The sequence below is a fragment of the Bos javanicus genome, chromosome 8, assembly GCF_032452875.1.
Source record: "Bos javanicus breed banteng chromosome 8, ARS-OSU_banteng_1.0, whole genome shotgun sequence".
NCBI lineage: Eukaryota > Metazoa > Chordata > Mammalia > Artiodactyla > Bovidae > Bos > Bos javanicus.
Genome location: NC_083875.1, coordinates 44,383,564 through 44,401,406, shown reverse-complemented (window position 1 = coordinate 44,401,406; position 17,843 = coordinate 44,383,564). Strand labels below are relative to the sequence as shown.

The 17,843-nt window shown below is 42.4% G+C and overlaps 1 protein-coding gene across 18 annotated transcripts in view; it reads left to right on the top strand.

The window, feature by feature from the left end:
• KANK1 (KN motif and ankyrin repeat domains 1) overlaps window positions 1–17,843 on the top strand; it is a 213,472-nt gene that overhangs the window by 173,970 nt on the left and 21,659 nt on the right. For 13 of the 18 annotated variants that reach the window (XM_061425450.1, XM_061425447.1, XM_061425446.1 and 10 more), the window contains one exon: window positions 8,258–10,930. In XM_061425450.1, coding sequence (XP_061281434.1) covers window positions 8,258–10,930 — 2,673 coding nt within the window. Of the gene's footprint in view, window positions 1–6,141; window positions 6,245–8,257; window positions 10,931–17,843 lie in introns of those variants that run through there. The other 5 variants (XM_061425458.1, XM_061425460.1, XM_061425457.1 and 2 more) reach the window with 5 other exon arrangements.

Below are 17,843 nucleotides of genomic sequence, written 5' to 3'. Positions count from 1 at the left end.
CGTCTCTGGGGTGTGGGGACAGGTAGACCTGGAATGTGGGACCAGGATGAAAAGGAGCAGTGATGGGAGACAGCGGAATGTGTGTGGGGACAAGTTACAAACGCAGAGATAAGAACAGCTGTGAGGAGATCTGAAGATGTAGGGGAAGAAGCCAGAAGCAGTAATGAAGAGTTCCAGATATAAGAAACAACAGCACATTATAACTTAGTCATATAAACAAACCAAGCCTGTAAAACTGAGTTATGTTGAGCTGGTATTTCCCATGAACTTCTGGCAGCCACTTTTGCTTTCCTTCATGTTGTCATTTTATTTGAAGAAAGCATATTTGAGTAGCCGTTTAAAGCAGCTACAACCCGAAGAGAAGTCTAGGTGAAATCAAGTAGGTAATATAAACTTCACAGAACAGGAATTCAGGCTTTATAGAACCAGCCCTGACTTCTAATAGGTGCTTATCATTTGAATGAATGATTGGATGGATAAGGGAAAAATGCAGACAGAAAAACAATTCTTTGGTAATTGGAAGAGCAAGAGAAAAATCTCTTTGGCCATACACTCTTGGAAAAAAACAGAAGGAACACTTACATTGTTATGCTTTTCATTGTGTATTCTCTAACAAATAGGGTTTCCCGTAGATTTTGGTATGAGAAGCTCCTTGGATCTCAGTCTTAATTTGAACAGTGTCATCAGAACTTTTCCTGTTAAACCTGTCTAGAAGGAGCTGTTCCACATCATTGTCTTCTCCGTCCCCTGCTCCATGCCAGGGAGAGTTGATTTGCTAACTCAATTACTTTCATACTCTGAGTAATTAACTCCATGAGAACTTCTCTCTCATCAAGTTCATCTCAGAGTTGATCCTACTGCTTTTCTTCCCTGCTTCTCAGCCTCAGCTGATGTTGAGTCTTTTTGACTGCTTTAAACAGCAGGATGCTTGCACTCTGCTGCTTTTAAGTATGGGAATCTGTGTTTAATTATGTGCTTCTTGGGGACTGACTCAGCTCTTTAAGCAAAAATCTTCATGCTTCATGTGAGAGGGGACAATACAGTAATAGGAATTAGCAGAGTTCTTCAGTTTCAATAGTCAGGTAGAATATCTGCTGAAGAAAAACATAAAAGAGTGTTGGCACATGGGTGCAATTATTTTTCATGGCACCACTAGTCAGTAATTGGGCCTAGAGTATGCAGTGGTGAAACCAGGACAAAGAAGTCTTTGTATCCTAATTAATAGATAGAGTAATAATATCAAAGTTTTGCCCATTTAAAAGTCCACCAGGACGTATTATTTCGTAAACCTCCAGTTCTTTTTACTCAGAGTAAAGAATGGCTCACTGTGGTAGGGTGTATAGAAAAGTATTTACTGGTTTCTGGCTCAAAATTGGCATTTTTATTACCCTGTCACTTAAGCATGATGCTGTGGTCCTGCTGAAAAATGGAAGACTTGAAGAACACAGCTTATATAGTCAAATTTTCAGTTGCTATATGAATGTTTTGCTCCTGCTCAGCATCTTTAGTAGAGGCACTCTCAGCCTCAACAGCACAGTCTGCCCTTAGTATCCTCAGGAGATTGATTCCAAGACCCTCAGGGACAGCAGAACCACTGGTGCTCCAGTCCCTTGTATAAAATGACATGGCACAGTCGACAGTCTCTGTCTATAGGTTTCGTATCCACAAATTCAGAGGGCTGACTGTACTGACCTTTTGGACCAGGTAATTCTTTGTAGAGGAAGGTAGGACTGTCCTGAGCATTGTAGGCTGTTAGCAGCATCCTGGCCTCTACCCACTAGAAGCCAGGAGCACCCCCTTCTTCTAGTTGTGACAAGCAAAATTGTCTCTGCTGCTGCTGCTGCTGAGTCGCTTCAGTCGTGTCTGACTCTGTGCGACCCCATAGATGGTGGCCCACCAGGCTCCCCTGTCCCTGTGATTCTCCAGGCAAGAACACTGGAGGGGGTTGCCATTTCCTTCTCCAATGCATGAAAGGGGAAAGTGAAAGTAAAGTCGCTTCAGTCGTGTCCGACTCTTTGCGACCCAATGGTCTGCAGCCTACCAGGCTCCTCCGTCCATGGGATTTTCCAGGCAAGAGTACTGGAGTGGGGTGCCATTGCGTCTCTAGAGTTTGCCAAATATCTCCCAGGGGGCAAAATCACCCCCAGTTAAGAAACACCACTAGCAGGTTAGTACTCCCAGACTAGTTTCTTACCTTCTAATCTTCTACCTCCTGGCCACTACATTACTTTTTAATGTCTTCCCAAACCAAATATTATTTGGACATTAAATTTAGCTTCTTTGAAAAGTTGAAACCATATAATATGTCATGAATCTAAACGAAATGACTTTTGAAACAGCCAAATCTCAATTTCACTTTGTTAATGCAGAAAAATTGCAAGGAACATTTCGAATTGTTCTTGAGTCTGTGCACTAGCTCTGTCACAGAGCACTAGTTTTATAGCTGGTGAGTATATAAATAAAGAGTAGAATTACCATCAGTTTGTTGTTTTCAGCTTTTCTCTGAATACTTTGGGATCTGGTCTGGACTTAGGAAGCTGTCTCCAGTTGGTGCTGTCACATTTGGTGTTTGGTTTCCCCAGTTTGCAAACTGTGCAAACTGGGTTAGGGCATAGAAGATGGAAGAGGGACTCTGACCTTTGGTGTCTAGAAAGTAGGTCAACCCTGAAGAGCCACGTAGAGCACTATTAAAGCCCATCCACTTAGGCCGACACACAAATATAAATTTTGGTGGTTCTGCCTCTTCGCTCTGCTTCTGCCTTGCCTTTTCTTTCTTTTTCCATGCACTCCCCTGAGCGCCCTCCCCCTGCCCCCCACACTGGACTGAGCGTTGTGAGAACGGGGGACCTTGTCTCCTTTGTCTACTCTGTGTCCCCCAGCTCCTACAACAGTACTTGGAAGACAGTAATAACTGGAAAAGGCAGGAAAGGGGGAGGGGGAGAGAGAGGTGTTACTAAAATTGTCTTTCAAGAATCAGTATTAACTATACATATAAGGTAAACATATATGTGTCATTTTTTTTTATTTGGTCCTCACATCACATTTGGGTACTATAACATTTTAACTGGTCCCCTGGAATTTAATCTCTTTCCCTACCTTGGTCTAATCCACACAGCTGTGAAGACACTCCTTGTTGATTGTTTCAGTCCCTAGCACATGGCCTGGTGTGCGACCTCTCAGTGATGAGATTCCCCTGCTCCAGGACCCAGTGCAGTATCCCCTTCTGTACTAGGTCACCCCCCTCTCTTCTAGCCTCCTCTTTCCTTGCACTACTAGACTCTTACCTGGCTCATCAACCCCTCTTTGCATTTTACTCTGTCATCACTTACCTTGTCTTCAGAATTCATCTCCTGGTTAACTCCAGTATTAATCATTTTTTCATATATCATCAGATTGTTCTTGTTGATAATGTACTTTTGTAAATGACCTAACTTAGTGTTATGTTTCAGGTGTTTGGCATTTATCTCACATCTAGACTGTACCTCCTTTTATTTCTTATAAATCCTTCCTCCTACTCTTTCCACTGAATAGGACCATTTTCTGCACCCAATTAAGCTTTCAATAAATGCTATATAATGAAGGTAGAGGTGGTGCCAGGAACAGTCTCTACCTCTGGATTTCCAGACATTCAGAAAATTCTTGTAAACACCAGGGACACCCCTCTGATTCCAGACTGTTTAACTGGAAGCTGTTACTTTCCGGATTCCAGTTGCAGATAACAGCCAGTGGTTTCTGGCTTCATATAAGCTCTGTTAGTCCAAAAGGGCTTTTTTAGGCATTAACAGTCTCCTTAATAACCCATTTAGAGACTTTTTTTCACTTTGTTTTTACACTTCCTTAATTATTCTTGAATTTATCAATTTTTTTGTGATGAAAAAGTTTTAATGTAATATCTCCCCAGTTTATTATTAAACATTTTTCTTTTCAAGATCTGGTCCTAATTTTCTTTCTTATTATTTTTTTTTTCTTTTTGTGAGGGGGAGAAGACAACACTGGTTAAAGAGTACTGTATCCATTAGAGTTCAATTTAGCTCTCAGTAACAGGAACTCCAAGCAAACAATAGCTAACAAAATTAAATATAAATTCACATAAATGTGTAGAGGGAGGTAAGTTTTCCAGGAGTAGTATAGTGCTCTGATCCACAAAGCTCTTATAGACCCAGGTTCCTTCAAGCACCTTGTTCCTCCATCCCTCAGTGTGATCTCAAGTCCAAAGTAGCAGCTACTGTTCCAGTCATTATATCTGCATTCTAGACAGCAGGACAGAAGAAGAAACAAAGAGAAAGGATGTCCAAGAACTAGTCCTGTGTCTTGTAAGGGAGGCGTCTGGGGATTGTTGCATGACAAATCTGCTTATGGACATACTAACAGCGAGAGAAGCTGGGGAAATACTGTGTTTATATTTGCCCAATTAAACAAAGGGAGTCCAGTTCATGTGGAAGGGTGAGGTAGCACATACTGAGGAGCATTTGGTTATCTTTGCTATGACTGCCCCATACATTCCTCTGCCATATGAGCTATCTTGGAGTTTATTTCAGTACATTCCAGTGTATTATTTCAGTATTCAGAACAGTGACTTATCATATTTTTAAAAGATGAATACCTATATGCTGTAAAAAATTTTTTTAAACCAGTAAAAAAACATTAAAATCACCCATGATTCCAGAACCTAAAGATAAATACTAAAACAGTATCATAATAAGAAATGTCCTTAACACTAATATAGAACAAGCAACTTCAGACTACAGAGTATTTAAATGTTTTTCAGAGATCTTGGTTATACTGTATATTCAGTTATTACTTCAGTAAACATTATAAACCATCTTTATTCATAGCATCTTGTTAATTCATGTGTGTGGTTGGAAGGGAGAGCAAGGAAGGAGCTTTTAAAAATTAAATTTGTTGCTCTTAGTCTAGTACAGAGAGACAAGACAAACACATGAAAAAGTTGGGAAATCAGGGCACTGTAAGTGCCCTGTTTGTGTTAATGTATGTAAAGGTAGATTGGAAAGCAGAAAATAAAATAATCATGACACTAGGTATCTTTACTTAACAGTAGAATAATTTGTACTGTGAAGAATTGTTTGGAAAAATGACACCTTGAGAAATACATCTTCCTTTTTAGTTGCTAGAGAATGAAATTTGGATTACAAGTCCTCGGGAGAATCTGAATCGAACACTATTAGGAAATAATCAAGCTCAACACAGTTAAATTCTAACCTCCCTTGGTTCCCAGATTTAGAAGTCCAAAGTTCATCTGGGGATAATTCAGCGTGACCTGTACCTTGCCTGAACTACAGAAATAACTAAAGATAAGTCGGTTGAATTTCTCTGGAAAGTGTGACATTTTGTTTTCTAAACCTTGACGTTAATGCATTTTTAAAGTTTTGAAGAGTAATAAACTAAAATTAACCTTTCCTAAGGAAAACGCTTAAGTGGGAAAATTAGCTGTTAAGACATACACAGAAAAACAAGAGCTATACCAAAATACTAAAAATTGCCACTAGGTGGTGAGATATGAGTGACTTTTTCTTTAAATGGTTTGTGCATAATATTTTTTTAAATTCCTTTTCGTGTTCTTTTTAAAATTGAAATATTGTTGCTTTACAATTTTATACTACTGTACTGTATTTATATATGTGTGTACAGCATAGTTTGTTTTTTTAAGCAAGGTGGTTTTTAAAAAGTTTTTTTTTTTAAAGAAACGTTCAGTCCTAGGCTCAGTGGAGATGATCACTGTTCAAGGATAACTCTGGTGTGCAGAGCCGGACGCTGGGAACCCGTGCGCGCGGGGGGGCGGTGCCGAGGCCCCGCCGTGAACAGTGGGGCCCTTTGTGTCCCGACTTGTTCAGGTGGCCCAGAGCCGAGGCCGCTAGTTGCCACAGCAGAACACACACTCTTTCACGAGGAAGGGACCGGTGCGACAGAGACAGAGTCTCTCTGTGGAGACGTTTAAACTGCCGGCTTTATTTTGACTCTTGGCAGAACTGGCAAGAGGAACACACGCTCTCGAAAGCTCCGGGCTTCCTTCTTGCAGTGCGAACGCGGGACAGAGCCGCTCAGTGTGCGGGGGTGGGGTCGCCGGGCCACTGAGAGCTCATTGGTGCGGCCCCGGCCTATGGCGTGTGCGCCCGGCCCGCCGCCGAGTCTCCCGGTGTCCGCCCTCCTTCTCTGAAGGGTGGAGAGCCTGGGCCCGCGAGCTGGAGTGCGGCAGGCCAGCCGGCGAGAGCGCAGCGGGCGCCCGGTAGGTGTGCGACCAGCAGGCGGGGGGAGGGCAGGGGCTCCCCGCGGGGCCCAGTCCCCGGCCGCGGCCGGCAGCAGGGAGCGCTGGCCTCAAGGGTCTGGGCCAGCCCAGCTTAGAATCTACCTGTCCCGAGCCTGCAGTTTTTCTTTGCTTATGGAGTTTCAGACAGCACTGGAAACAGGTCTGGCTGCATACTTTGAGTGAGCATGTTGTCCTTGTAGAGTTAAAAAGGAAAGAAAGAAGACACGTTCTCTTAGCTGGAGCACAAGTTTTCCGACGCCGCGCTCCTCATCAGCGCCTTAGGTCAGAAAATGTTTTCTGCTGAGCACCTCTTTCCAATAGAATTCTTTATCCACGTGCCTTAGAATTGAAATCTTATTCACAAATTTTAACAGCTAGAACAACTTAATGGCGTTTTAAATGACGATACAAAGGGTACTTTTTATTCCTGTCTCTGGCAGTTTTGTTTTTTGTACTTTTCTTTCCAGCATTTTAGAGGGAAGCGGGCAGATGTAGGCAAAAGGTTTGTTCAGAGCATTAACACTGTGGGGTGTCACATTCAGCACTGTTGAGTGTGGGAAGCACATACCAGCAATCCAAATTGCTGCAAGTACCTGGGCCTTGACAGCAGGCAGGTGGGCTTTTATGCCCAGGATAGGAGTAGCCATAGGGCTTCCCTCCTGGCTCAGAAGGTGGAGAATCTGCCTGTGATACAGGGGATCAGGCTTGGATCCCTGGGTCAGGAAGATCCCCTGGAGAAGGGAGTGGCTACCCACTCCAGTATTCTTGCCTGGAGAATTCCATGGACAAAGGAGCTTGGTGGGCTACAGTCCATGGGGTCACAAACAGTCGGACAGCACTGAGCAACTAACACTAGAGGTAGGAGTACTGATGGCTTGCATTTTAAGCCACTGCTTTGGGATCCTTCCCGTAACACTCAGATGCAGATCTTGTTATCATGACTCTAGGAAAACTCATTGCTTAATCCTACAATGTAAACAAAAACAACCTTGGTTTTCAGTTTGGAATGCATAGCTCAGGTCAGCAGCAAGATCTATGCCTTGAATGTTTCATGTCTCCTTTTCTAACCATTTGATTTAGCCAGAAGTAGCGTTTATCGAATGCCATATGATCCAGTGTTTGGAGTATAAGTTTGCCCTTATTTTCATTCTCCTTTTGCATCTATTTGGATCCATCACAAATACAAAACAAGGTATTCTTGAAATAGTGGATGTTTTGTCCAGAAGAAGTCAAAGGGGGGAAAAAAAAACAAAAACAACTTCTCCTCCTCTGTTGGGATAGAGGTTGTTTTGTTTTTAAATAGGAAGCCACAGAATATAGTTGAAGTCTATCCACAGACTGTTCTTGCCCCCTTGCTGCTGGAGTTAGTCACTCACTGTCCCATGTGCCCCAGCATTCTCTACAAGGAAAGTGTCTAGGCAAATGATGATCTTGTAGGGGTGGTCAGGCTCTGCAGTACCTCAGCCATGGTTTAGAAAGACTGTGTAGTTTCCAAAAGAGCAGTAGGTGGGCAAACTCATGTCCAGGCTTCCTGGCTCTCCACTGACTTGTTCCGTTATTTTAAGACTTCTCACTTTCTCTGCCTCAGAGTACACTTTATAAAATAGCCGTCTTAGTGACTGCTATACTTCAAAAGACTGTAGACAGAAAATGAAATTATCTACTTGAAAATGCTTTCAAGTCTTCAATGATTCTTTAACAAACTCAAAGTACTTGGTAAGGACTTACTATGTGCCTGGCTCTTAAAAATCATTTTTAACAGCCTTATGATTTAAATACTTGTATTTCCATTTTTACTCAGAGATGAACTGAAGTTCTGAGAGGTTTGTTAACACCCATTTGTTAAGTTGTAGATTCAGATTCAGGATTAGAACATAGATTTGTCAGCTCTTAAATCATATTTGCTTACCGTGCTACAACATACACAAATACTAGTTTTTATCATTGTATGTGTTAATGACATTATAATAATCTCCCCTCTTTCTCTCTTAGGCAAAGCAGATGATATTCTGAATGGAGAACAAGACAGGGAACAAAAAGATCCCTATTTTGTGGAGACCCCCTATGGTTACCAACTAGACTTAGATTTCCTCAAATACGTGGATGACATACAGAAAGGAAACACCATCAAGAAAGTGAACATCCAGAAGAGACGGAAGCCATCTGGGCCATGTCCAGACTCCAGGGCTGCACCTGGCCAGCACGGCGTGTGGACTTCTACTGAATCCCTCTCATCCTCCAACAGTGATGACAACAGGCAGTGCCCCAGATTCCTCCTAGGCCGAAGCCAAGTTACATCAACCCCAATCTCAAAGCCACCTGCCCCTCTGGAGACCTCTCCTACTTTTCTTACCATCCCAGAAAGCCGACAGCTGCCACCACCATCACCACAACTCCCAAAACACAACCTTCATGTCACCAAGACACTGATGGAGACCCGGAGAAGACTTGAGCAGGAGAGAGTCACCATGCAGGTGGCACCTGGTGAGTTCCGAAGGCCCAGGCTGGCCAGTTTTGGAGGCATGGGCTCCACCAGCTCCCTTTCCTCATTTCTGGGTTCTGGAAACCACAATCCCACCATGCCCCAGCTTCAGAATGGATACCAAGGCAATGGGGATTATGGTGGCTATGCCCCAGCTGCTGCCACCACCTCCTCCATGGGGAGCTCCATCCGTCACAGCCCCCTGAGCTCAGGGATCTCCACACCAGTAACCAACGTGAGCCCCATGCACTTGCAACACATCCGTGAGCAGATGGCCATTGCCTTGAAGCGCCTGAAGGAGCTAGAAGAGCAGGTGCGAACCATCCCTGTGCTCCAGGTGAAGATCTCTGTCCTGCAAGAGGAGAAAAGACAGTTGGCTTCACAGCTGAAAAACCAAAGAGCGGCATCCCAGAACGATGTCTGTGGTGTGAGAAAGCGGTCTTACAGTGCTGGGAATGCATCCCAGCTGGAACAGCTGTCCAGGACCCGGAGGAGTGGTGGGGAATTATACATTGACTATGAGGAGGAAGAAATGGAGAGCGTGGAGCAGAGCACCCAGAGGATAAAGGAATTCCGGCAGCTCACAGCAGACATGCAGGCCCTGGAGCAGAAGATCCAGGACAGCAGCTATGAGGCCTCCTCAGAGCTCAGGGGGAATGGGGAGTGTCAGCCTCAAGAGTTCCGGTCTGTGGCTGTGGGCGCCGATGAGGACATGAATGACATTGTTGTGTACTGCAGGGGCACCAGGTCCTGTAAGGATGCCGCCGTTGGCATGGTCACTGAGACAAGGAATTCTGGGGTCAGTGTGACAGAAGCCATGCTTGGAGTGACTACTGAAGCTGACAAAGAAATTGAGCTGCAACAGCAAACCATAGAAGCCTTAAAGGATAAGATCTATCGCCTGGAAGTACAGCTTAAAGAAACCACCCATGACCGGGAGATGACTAAACTCAAGCAAGAGCTGCAAGCTGCTGGCTCGAGGAAAAAAGTTGATAAAGCCATGATGGCCCAGCCGCTTGTTTTCAGCAAGATGGTGGAGGCGGTGGTACCCACCAGAGACCAAATGGCTGGCAGTCACGTGGATGTGGTTGACACATGTGTGGGGACATGCGTGCAGACAAGTAGTGTAGGCATCTCCTGCCAGCCCGATCATGAGAATAAAGAGGTGGGGCCTGAGCTGCCCATGAATTGGTGGATTGTTAAGGAAAGGGTGGAAATGCATGACAGATGTATTGGGCGTTCGGTGGAAATGTGTGACAAGAGCGTAGGTATGGACATCAGTGTCTGTGAAACAGGCAGCAACACGGAGGAGTCCGTGAATGACCTGGCACTCCTCAGGACCAACCTGAATCTCAAAGAAGTGCGCTCCATTGGCTGTGGAGATTGCTCTGTTGATGTGACCGTCTGTTCTCCAAAGGAGTGCACCTCTCGAAGCGTGAACACAGAGGCTGTCAGGCAGGTGGAAGCTGCCGTCATGGCAGTGCCTCGAACTGTGAGCCAGCACACCAGCACAGTTGTAGAACAGGTGAGCCAGTTCACCAACACTGAGGTGGCCACTCTCACAGAATCCTTTACCAACACTTCCCTTAGCACTGTGGACAAGCAGACCAGCACCCACACTGTGGAGATGCGGACAGTAGCCGTGGGAGAAGGCCGGGTCAAGGACGTCAGCTCCACCAAGATGCGGTCCATCGGAGTGGGGACGGTGCTCTCTGGCAACGCTGGGTTTGACAGGCCATCAGCTGTGAAGACCAAAGAGTCAGGCGTGGGGCAGATCAGTATTAACGACAACTATCTGGTTGGCCTCAAAATGAGGACCATAGCATGTGGTCCTCCCCAGTTGACTGTGGGGCCGACAGGCAGCCGGAGGAGTGTAGGTGTTGGGGACGAGCCTGTAGGAGAGTTCATGGAGAGCCCCCAGCCCCAGGCACCGTCTGGGATGGAGACAGGCTTGGATCACTACATCGAGCGTGTCCAGAAGCTGCTGGCGGAACAGCAGGCGCTGCTGGCTGAGAACTACAGTGAACTGGCAGAAGCTTTTGGGGAACCTCAGTCACAGATTGGCTCCCTCAACTCCCAGCTCATCAGCACCTTATCATCAATCAACTCTGTCATGAAGTCTGCAAGCCTTGAAGAGCTCAGGCACCCTGACTTCCTGAAAACCAGCTTGGGTAAGGTCACAGGTAGGTGGTACTTCTGAAGGACCTAGGAGTGAGGGAAGGTGGGGACAGTGGAAATCTAGGAGAGATTTTTTTTTTTTTAACTGCTGGAGCCAATATTTTGAACCATGGAGAAAACTTTAGAATGGTAATAGGTAGAACGAAAACCAAGAATCTAAACCCATAAACAGCTCTGCTGATTCTCATTCTCTGGTAGTTTTTGTTTCCCGGCTGAGACTAAGACTAGAAGAAGAAAAGCCAAGTTGTGTTGCCTGGCTTAGGGGCTGTCTTCTGAGGCTGCTAGTTTGATAGCTGTCTTTTAGTTATTTACTTGCTGATTTTACACAGGGCAGCCTGCACTGTTTTCAACCACAATTACCTGTATACGATCAATAAAAAAAATACCGGTATGAAGTGTTTTTAACTAAAACTTTTAGGGGAGAGAGACTCTGTCAATTCATGCAAATTCATTAATTCAGCAAATAATGATTGAATTCCTGCTCTGTTTTAAGTATAGATATGGGGTCCTGTTCTCACAGTGCTTACATTACTCCAGTTGGGGCACAGGCAATAAAAATATACTTAAATATGTTGGAAAGTGGTACATGTTATGAAGAAAAGAACTCCACTTAGAGAAACAGTGAGTGATGGTGGAGAGGTGGGGACTGCTGGAGACAGGATGGTCCAGGAAGGCCTCTGACAGGGAGCCAGAACTCTTGAGAGAAGGGAGGCCTTTCCAACACTGTTTCTTTTGTTAGAGGCTTACATTTTTTGTCTTTCTCATATTTTCCCTTGTTCATTGGGATTCCTGTTCACCCTTGCTTTTCTTTAAATTGAAGTTTATAATGAAGAAATTGACACATGCTATTTCCCTGTGAGCCGCACTAAAATGAGCTCTCTTGTCAGTTGCATGTGGTTCTCATTGTGCATATTATCATCCTACCACTGAGTTCCATTCCTGGCTCTTCACCTCTCGTGAACCAATGTGACTTAGGGAAGGAATGTCATCCTTCTTTATACTTCATTGTGAAATGGTCATTCAAAGGACATCCATCCCATAAGATTGTCAGTGTGTTCATCACTGGCTTACAGTGAGCACAGGGACCTTTGTTATCCTTGGGGTAGTGCTGCTAGCGTGCCAGTCTGGTTTCTTTTGTTGACATGCTAAACAGTAGTGTGAGGTTTGCAGAGTTACTAAAAGCACACACTCTGCTCTAGCCAAGTGCTACACATAAAATGAATTAAAATGCTTTAAATGATTGGTATGGTGTGCATTAAATTTATGTGAAAACATGCAGCAGAGACTTAAATATAAGTTAACAAAAATTTCAAATTCTTTGTTTCCCTCGATAGCTAAAAAGGCAATGGTTAACATAGACTGAAATAGATTTTTTTTTTCACGGTTTTTTCAAAATAGATTATTTTTATATCTTCTGAGGTTTCACCCGCAAACATGAATTAATGTTCATTTTTTAGTAACTGTGCTGTGAAACAGATAGCTTATTGTGGAAGAAAAAATGAACATGACAGTGACAGCTGATGTATAACAGATTTTTGCCTTTTAGAATCAAGAGTCTAATGAATATATAGGGAGTCATTTTAGTTAAAGGGATTAAAATGATGTGTGAACTAAAGCAAGGTCTTAAGTAACTAATAATATGTCTGTTTCCACTGCTTTTTAAAAATCATGATGTCAGATGTTGAAGTCAAAAATGAGACTCTTAAATACCTCCAGACACAGATGGTACAGCACATCATCCATTCTAAGAGCGTTTTCCTGCTAGGCTTCCTCCCTCCTCCCCAAACCAGGGTTTCTATTTCACATTCTTGCCAGAAATATTCAGCTGTATCGTTGGTGTAATCCGCCTGATACCCGGAGCATCAAGACTCGGGTGGAGGTTTTGTCTGGCTGTGTTGCAGTGTTTTTTGGTCTATTTCCAGTCACCCTGACATTCCAGACATCAATGTTTAGATCTGACCCTGCACATAAACACCTAATTAATCAGCTAAAATGCAGGAAACCTACAACATTCATGAACAAAACATAAATATTTTTTATAGCACTTATTTGATCATAGTGGCAGCTCCCTCTTGGAGCACGCAAGAACAACTTTAAAGTATTTCTGTAATTCGCATCACATTTGTATTTTGCTTTAAAGTTCTAATGAAGGAATTTGGTTGGGAACTTAACCCAGAGAAGTAAAATTTTATTATCTGGTGTGTGTTGTATGGGGTGAAAATGAAAGCGGCTTGATAGGGTAGAGATCTCAACATACAGGCTGTGAAGAGTGAAAGTGTGTCCACCTTATTGTGCACCCTGAACACTAGAACATTGCTCATGTATAGTCTAGAATACATTTCTGTATATAAATGATCACTTATGGGAACCTAGTATTTTAGTTTAAAGAATTTACTTTTGGGCTCCAAAGCCAGGTGTTCTGGGTTTGAGTTCCTTCTCAGCAGTAGGACAGGTTGTCTTTGTTCCCTCACAGGGTTGAACTGAATCTTTAGTGAATCAGTATGAATGAAGCGTTTGGAATAGTCTGCAGCACAGAGTGTAAATGCTGGCTGTCCTTGCTGTTAACTGTTTTCCATACTTACAAAAATGGAAAGGTAGGTCTAGAACAAACTGCCAAACAGACATGCTATGAATAGTCTTTTGTGTTTAATGCAGATTTTTGTCTTCATAATTCTGCCTAGCCATCGCCTTCCCCTACCCCCCATTGTTACACCTCTCCAGGTAACAAAACTACAGCAATGAGAAAACACAAAAAGAGTAGAATAAATTTTCAATTCAGATTCTTCCGTAATCTGTGTCAAAGCTCAAAATGAAGCTCCAAATTAAACTAGGTATATATTAGTACCAAGCCCAGAGAATCCTCTTCAGTTTTCCAAGGGTTGAAGATCAGAAGGTATCACTTTTTAATATCCAAAATAGCATTATTTTAACAGCACGATAATAATGCCTTGCACTCCTGTTCAGTTTCTTGAAGTTATAACTGGAATATGTGCTTATAACAAGTTAACAGTTCAGAAGAACACAAAATACTGAGAGCCTCCCTCATGCTGTCATGGGGTAAACCCTTGTGTTTGGTATGTTCAGGGGTGCAATTCTATATTTCAGAGACATCATTTTTTGATATTTGAATCATATATGGCCTATGTATTTTTCACATGAAACATCACAGACATTTTTTTCAGAATTTGAGAGGTAATGTCACAGTTTTGATGCATCTGAATTTGATGGTAATCAAAGATGATCTGTAAAGTACTTTTAATGTATTTAATATTTTCTTTCGTGGAATTAAAAGGTTAAGAGGAAATAAGTTTCTCAGAAACCTCAGGAAAAACATGGTTATTCTTTCTGTGAATTAACTGGATTGTTTTGTCTTGAGAAGTGGATTACTTTTTCTTTCTTTCTTTTTTTTTTTTACCTGTGAGGAGAGAAGGAGAGAGAATATTCTAGACAAATGACTTGCAGTTACAAATACTCTAAAAATATGTGACTGTCTCTGAGCAAATAACTATCTATAACTGTGGAACTTAGCTGCCTGCCACATGATTTATAGAAAATTCATCTCTCATACTCAAATTTATAGAAATTTATAGAAAATTCATCTCTCATACTCAAATTTATAGAAAATTCATCTCTCATACTCAAATAAAAGAACTGCTTTTTAAATCAACTTCCATATTTGTACTCTTAGTTATCTTGGGTTTGCTAAAGAAAAAAATTTATGAACTTGAAGTCATTCCCGTAACTGTGAAAGCAATTTTGTAGACAGACATCCAAGCCAAAGCAAAAACAGGGAAAATAAGGTCGTTACAAAATACCGTTTCTGGTTAGTTTCCTTAATTCAAATCATATACCATTTACTGGTCCCAGTACCTCTCTTTAAAAATCACAGTTTGCTTTTAGTAATGCTATAAGAGCATTGAATAATCCAAACCAAATGTTTCTGGAACATTGTGTGTGAGAACATGATGTGAAAGTCTTCTGACCCAGAGGTCAGAGAGCTGATGTCTGGTACTGGTTGCCCAAGAACTTGCAGTCACACCTGGGGTGAGCGGTATTGGGCTGCCATGTCCTCCTGTGTCTTGAGAGGGTAGGTTTAGATTTTTCTTGCATGGGGCCCTTTCAGCAGAATTACTCTATAAAATTAGCTCTTCACCAGACTGCCCATCAGACTCATCTGAGGAACATTTTTTCCCCAAATTCATGATTTTCTGCTGCCACCCACTGCTACCACTCAGTAAGGCACACTCAGGTCCTATTTCTGGGAAATATGGAATAAACAGCCTTAAAATGAGTGCTATTAATCTGGGCTCCATAGCTTCATGAAATAGTTTTGTGTTTGGAATTTTTGTAAAGAAAGTGCATAATTTTTATCAGACTCTGAAAAGGGATAGCTGACTGTCCCCACCCCGCGCCCCCCCCCCCCCCCCAATGCCCAGATTGAAATTACAGATCTAGGACATCTGTTACTGACCTTGGGAAAAACACTTCAGCTCTGAGAAAAATCTTTTATAAAGATTTAAAATCAGTCCACCCCCTTTATGAGCCCTTCAGTTGACTCTTGTTTGAAAATACTTTCTTAAAAGAGACACTGATGCTTTATCATTTTAGACGAGTATTAGTGAAATAAGTATATGCACTCTGGGAAAAGATGCAAGTTTACTTTGACACTTCTACTCTGAATGAATCTGTGAAGTATGCAGTTCATTTCTGGCTAAAGCATAGAGATAGGTGGTTTTTAAGAACAGAAGTGGCATTTAGTTCCTGGATGTCCATTCATAAATGATGAAGGGAATTGTTGGTAATAGTTGATGGTTACAATCACTGGTTCTTCCTTCAATCAGCAGGTCATTTGTATTTCAGTAAACATATTTAAAGTGTGCTCTGTCCTCATCTCTATTCAGATCAGTTGATAGCTACGAATTCATTGTCAACTGTATGCAAAGTGTGGTACTGAAACTGAGAGAGAGAGTGGTGTAAGCCTTGAACTTGCAATCCAGTTGGTAAGCAAAAACACATATACCAGAAATATGAATGATAACCTGTGGAGGTATATGTTACCACCGAATAATGTGAAAATAAAAGTGCTTGAAGAATTCAGCTTCTGTTAAGTTCTCTGAGGTTTAGGGAGAAGATGAGCTTAGGATAGAGAGGACAACGTTAGCTGTATCTGGAAGAACACAAGAGCACATCGGCTTAACCCAATTTTTAGTTAATGCAGCCTGTCAGTGTGGGTTTTCTGGGTCAAGTCTTGGATTGGTGTGTAATTAAATGTGGGTGGGGTTGTGGTGAGGGAGCATCTGATTCTTGATACACTTTAGCATTTTAATTTCCAAATACTCATTTTTACATTCATGACAGCTATCTGGTACCTCTCAGGAAAATACTAAAATGGCCCTAGAAATGATTACACTGCAGTTCTCACCATTAGTGACTTCATGTTGGTGGCCACGAGCATGGGTCCTCAAGGAGAGCTCTGAGCGACGAGCCTACAGACGGAAGGGATCGTCCTGTCTCCTCCATCAAAGCTACATGCTTTCTACTCAAAAGCAGTGTGCACCAGTGAAGGCGATCCTTCATGAATAATCTCTACTGTCAGTTCCCCAAACTAACATGTAGACTGAAAAGGGTACATTTGTGCTCAAGCCATTTTCCTTATGGAAAAAATAGAAGTGTTATTTTAGACCCATTTGAATTCTTAGTTACACTTTGAGAAAATGCCTAAATGAATGGCCTCCATTATGATTCAGAAATTTCAGTCCTACTTCTTTTTGACAAGTAAGCTAGATGTTCTTTAAAAATCAAATCAAATGTTTAACTGAAAATCTGGCACAATAACATAATTAAATAGTTGGCCACACTGTTCATAGTTGTGTTTTCAGAAAGTACTTGGCATTATAAATAAAAATATGAGTTAGCATGCCAGAAGAGCTACAGTATGTGAACAAAGCAACTTTTAAAATCCATTTTATTTATAAAAGCCAATTTTCTAACAAATTTAGAAACATATTTGCTATGTGCCAACAACTAATACCCGTTCTAGACAGATAAATATCACAGAGGAGACTGTAGGAGGTGATTTCTTTAGAAGCTTCTCTGTCTCTGTTTTTCATTGGTTTTTTAAAATATATTAAAGTGGCTCTAGTGATAAAGAACCCGCCTGCCAATGCAGGAGATATAAGAGGCTCAGGTTCAATCCCTGGGTTGGGAAGATCCCCTGGAGGAGGACATGGCAATCCCACTCCAGTATTCTTGCCGGGAGAATCCCATGGACAGAGGAGCCTGGCGGGCCCCAGTCCATGGGGTCATGGAGAGTTGGACACGACTGAAGCGACTTAGCATGCATATAGCTTTAACATTTCTAAAGTCAAAAACATAAGAAAAAAAGTTCTTATTTTTCATTACAGTTTGCCTTAGCTTGTAGTAAAATTATCCATATATTAAATGCTAAATGTACTTTAGAATTAGATTAATGCTTTGAGGATGCTGTTATTTTCTGAAACATTGAGATTTCTGTCATTTGCTGTGTGTTAGTTATCACTAATCTGGTCAAGTTGTAAAACAGAGCTCATGCTTTACTGGCATTTATGGCCATTATAAGCTTGAGTTAATGACCGAAGACTGCAGTTGCCCCTCCCCTGTTCACTGACTCCCCAGTGGTACCTGCACAACTGTTGCCCACTGTGGAATTTTGAGCAGCGTGGGCGGTGTACCAGAGTTCTGAAGGTGTTCGGTGACTGTTCCTGTTGTTAACCCTTACTGTTTGCATGGCGTTTACTGTTAGTCATGGACTTCTACCATTAGTGGTCCAGGACTGCTAACTAAACCACCAACAATTCCTGATAATTCACATGGAGTTTTTGTTGTTCAGTTGCTAAGTTGTATCTGACTCTTTGTGATCCCATAAACTGCAGCACGCCA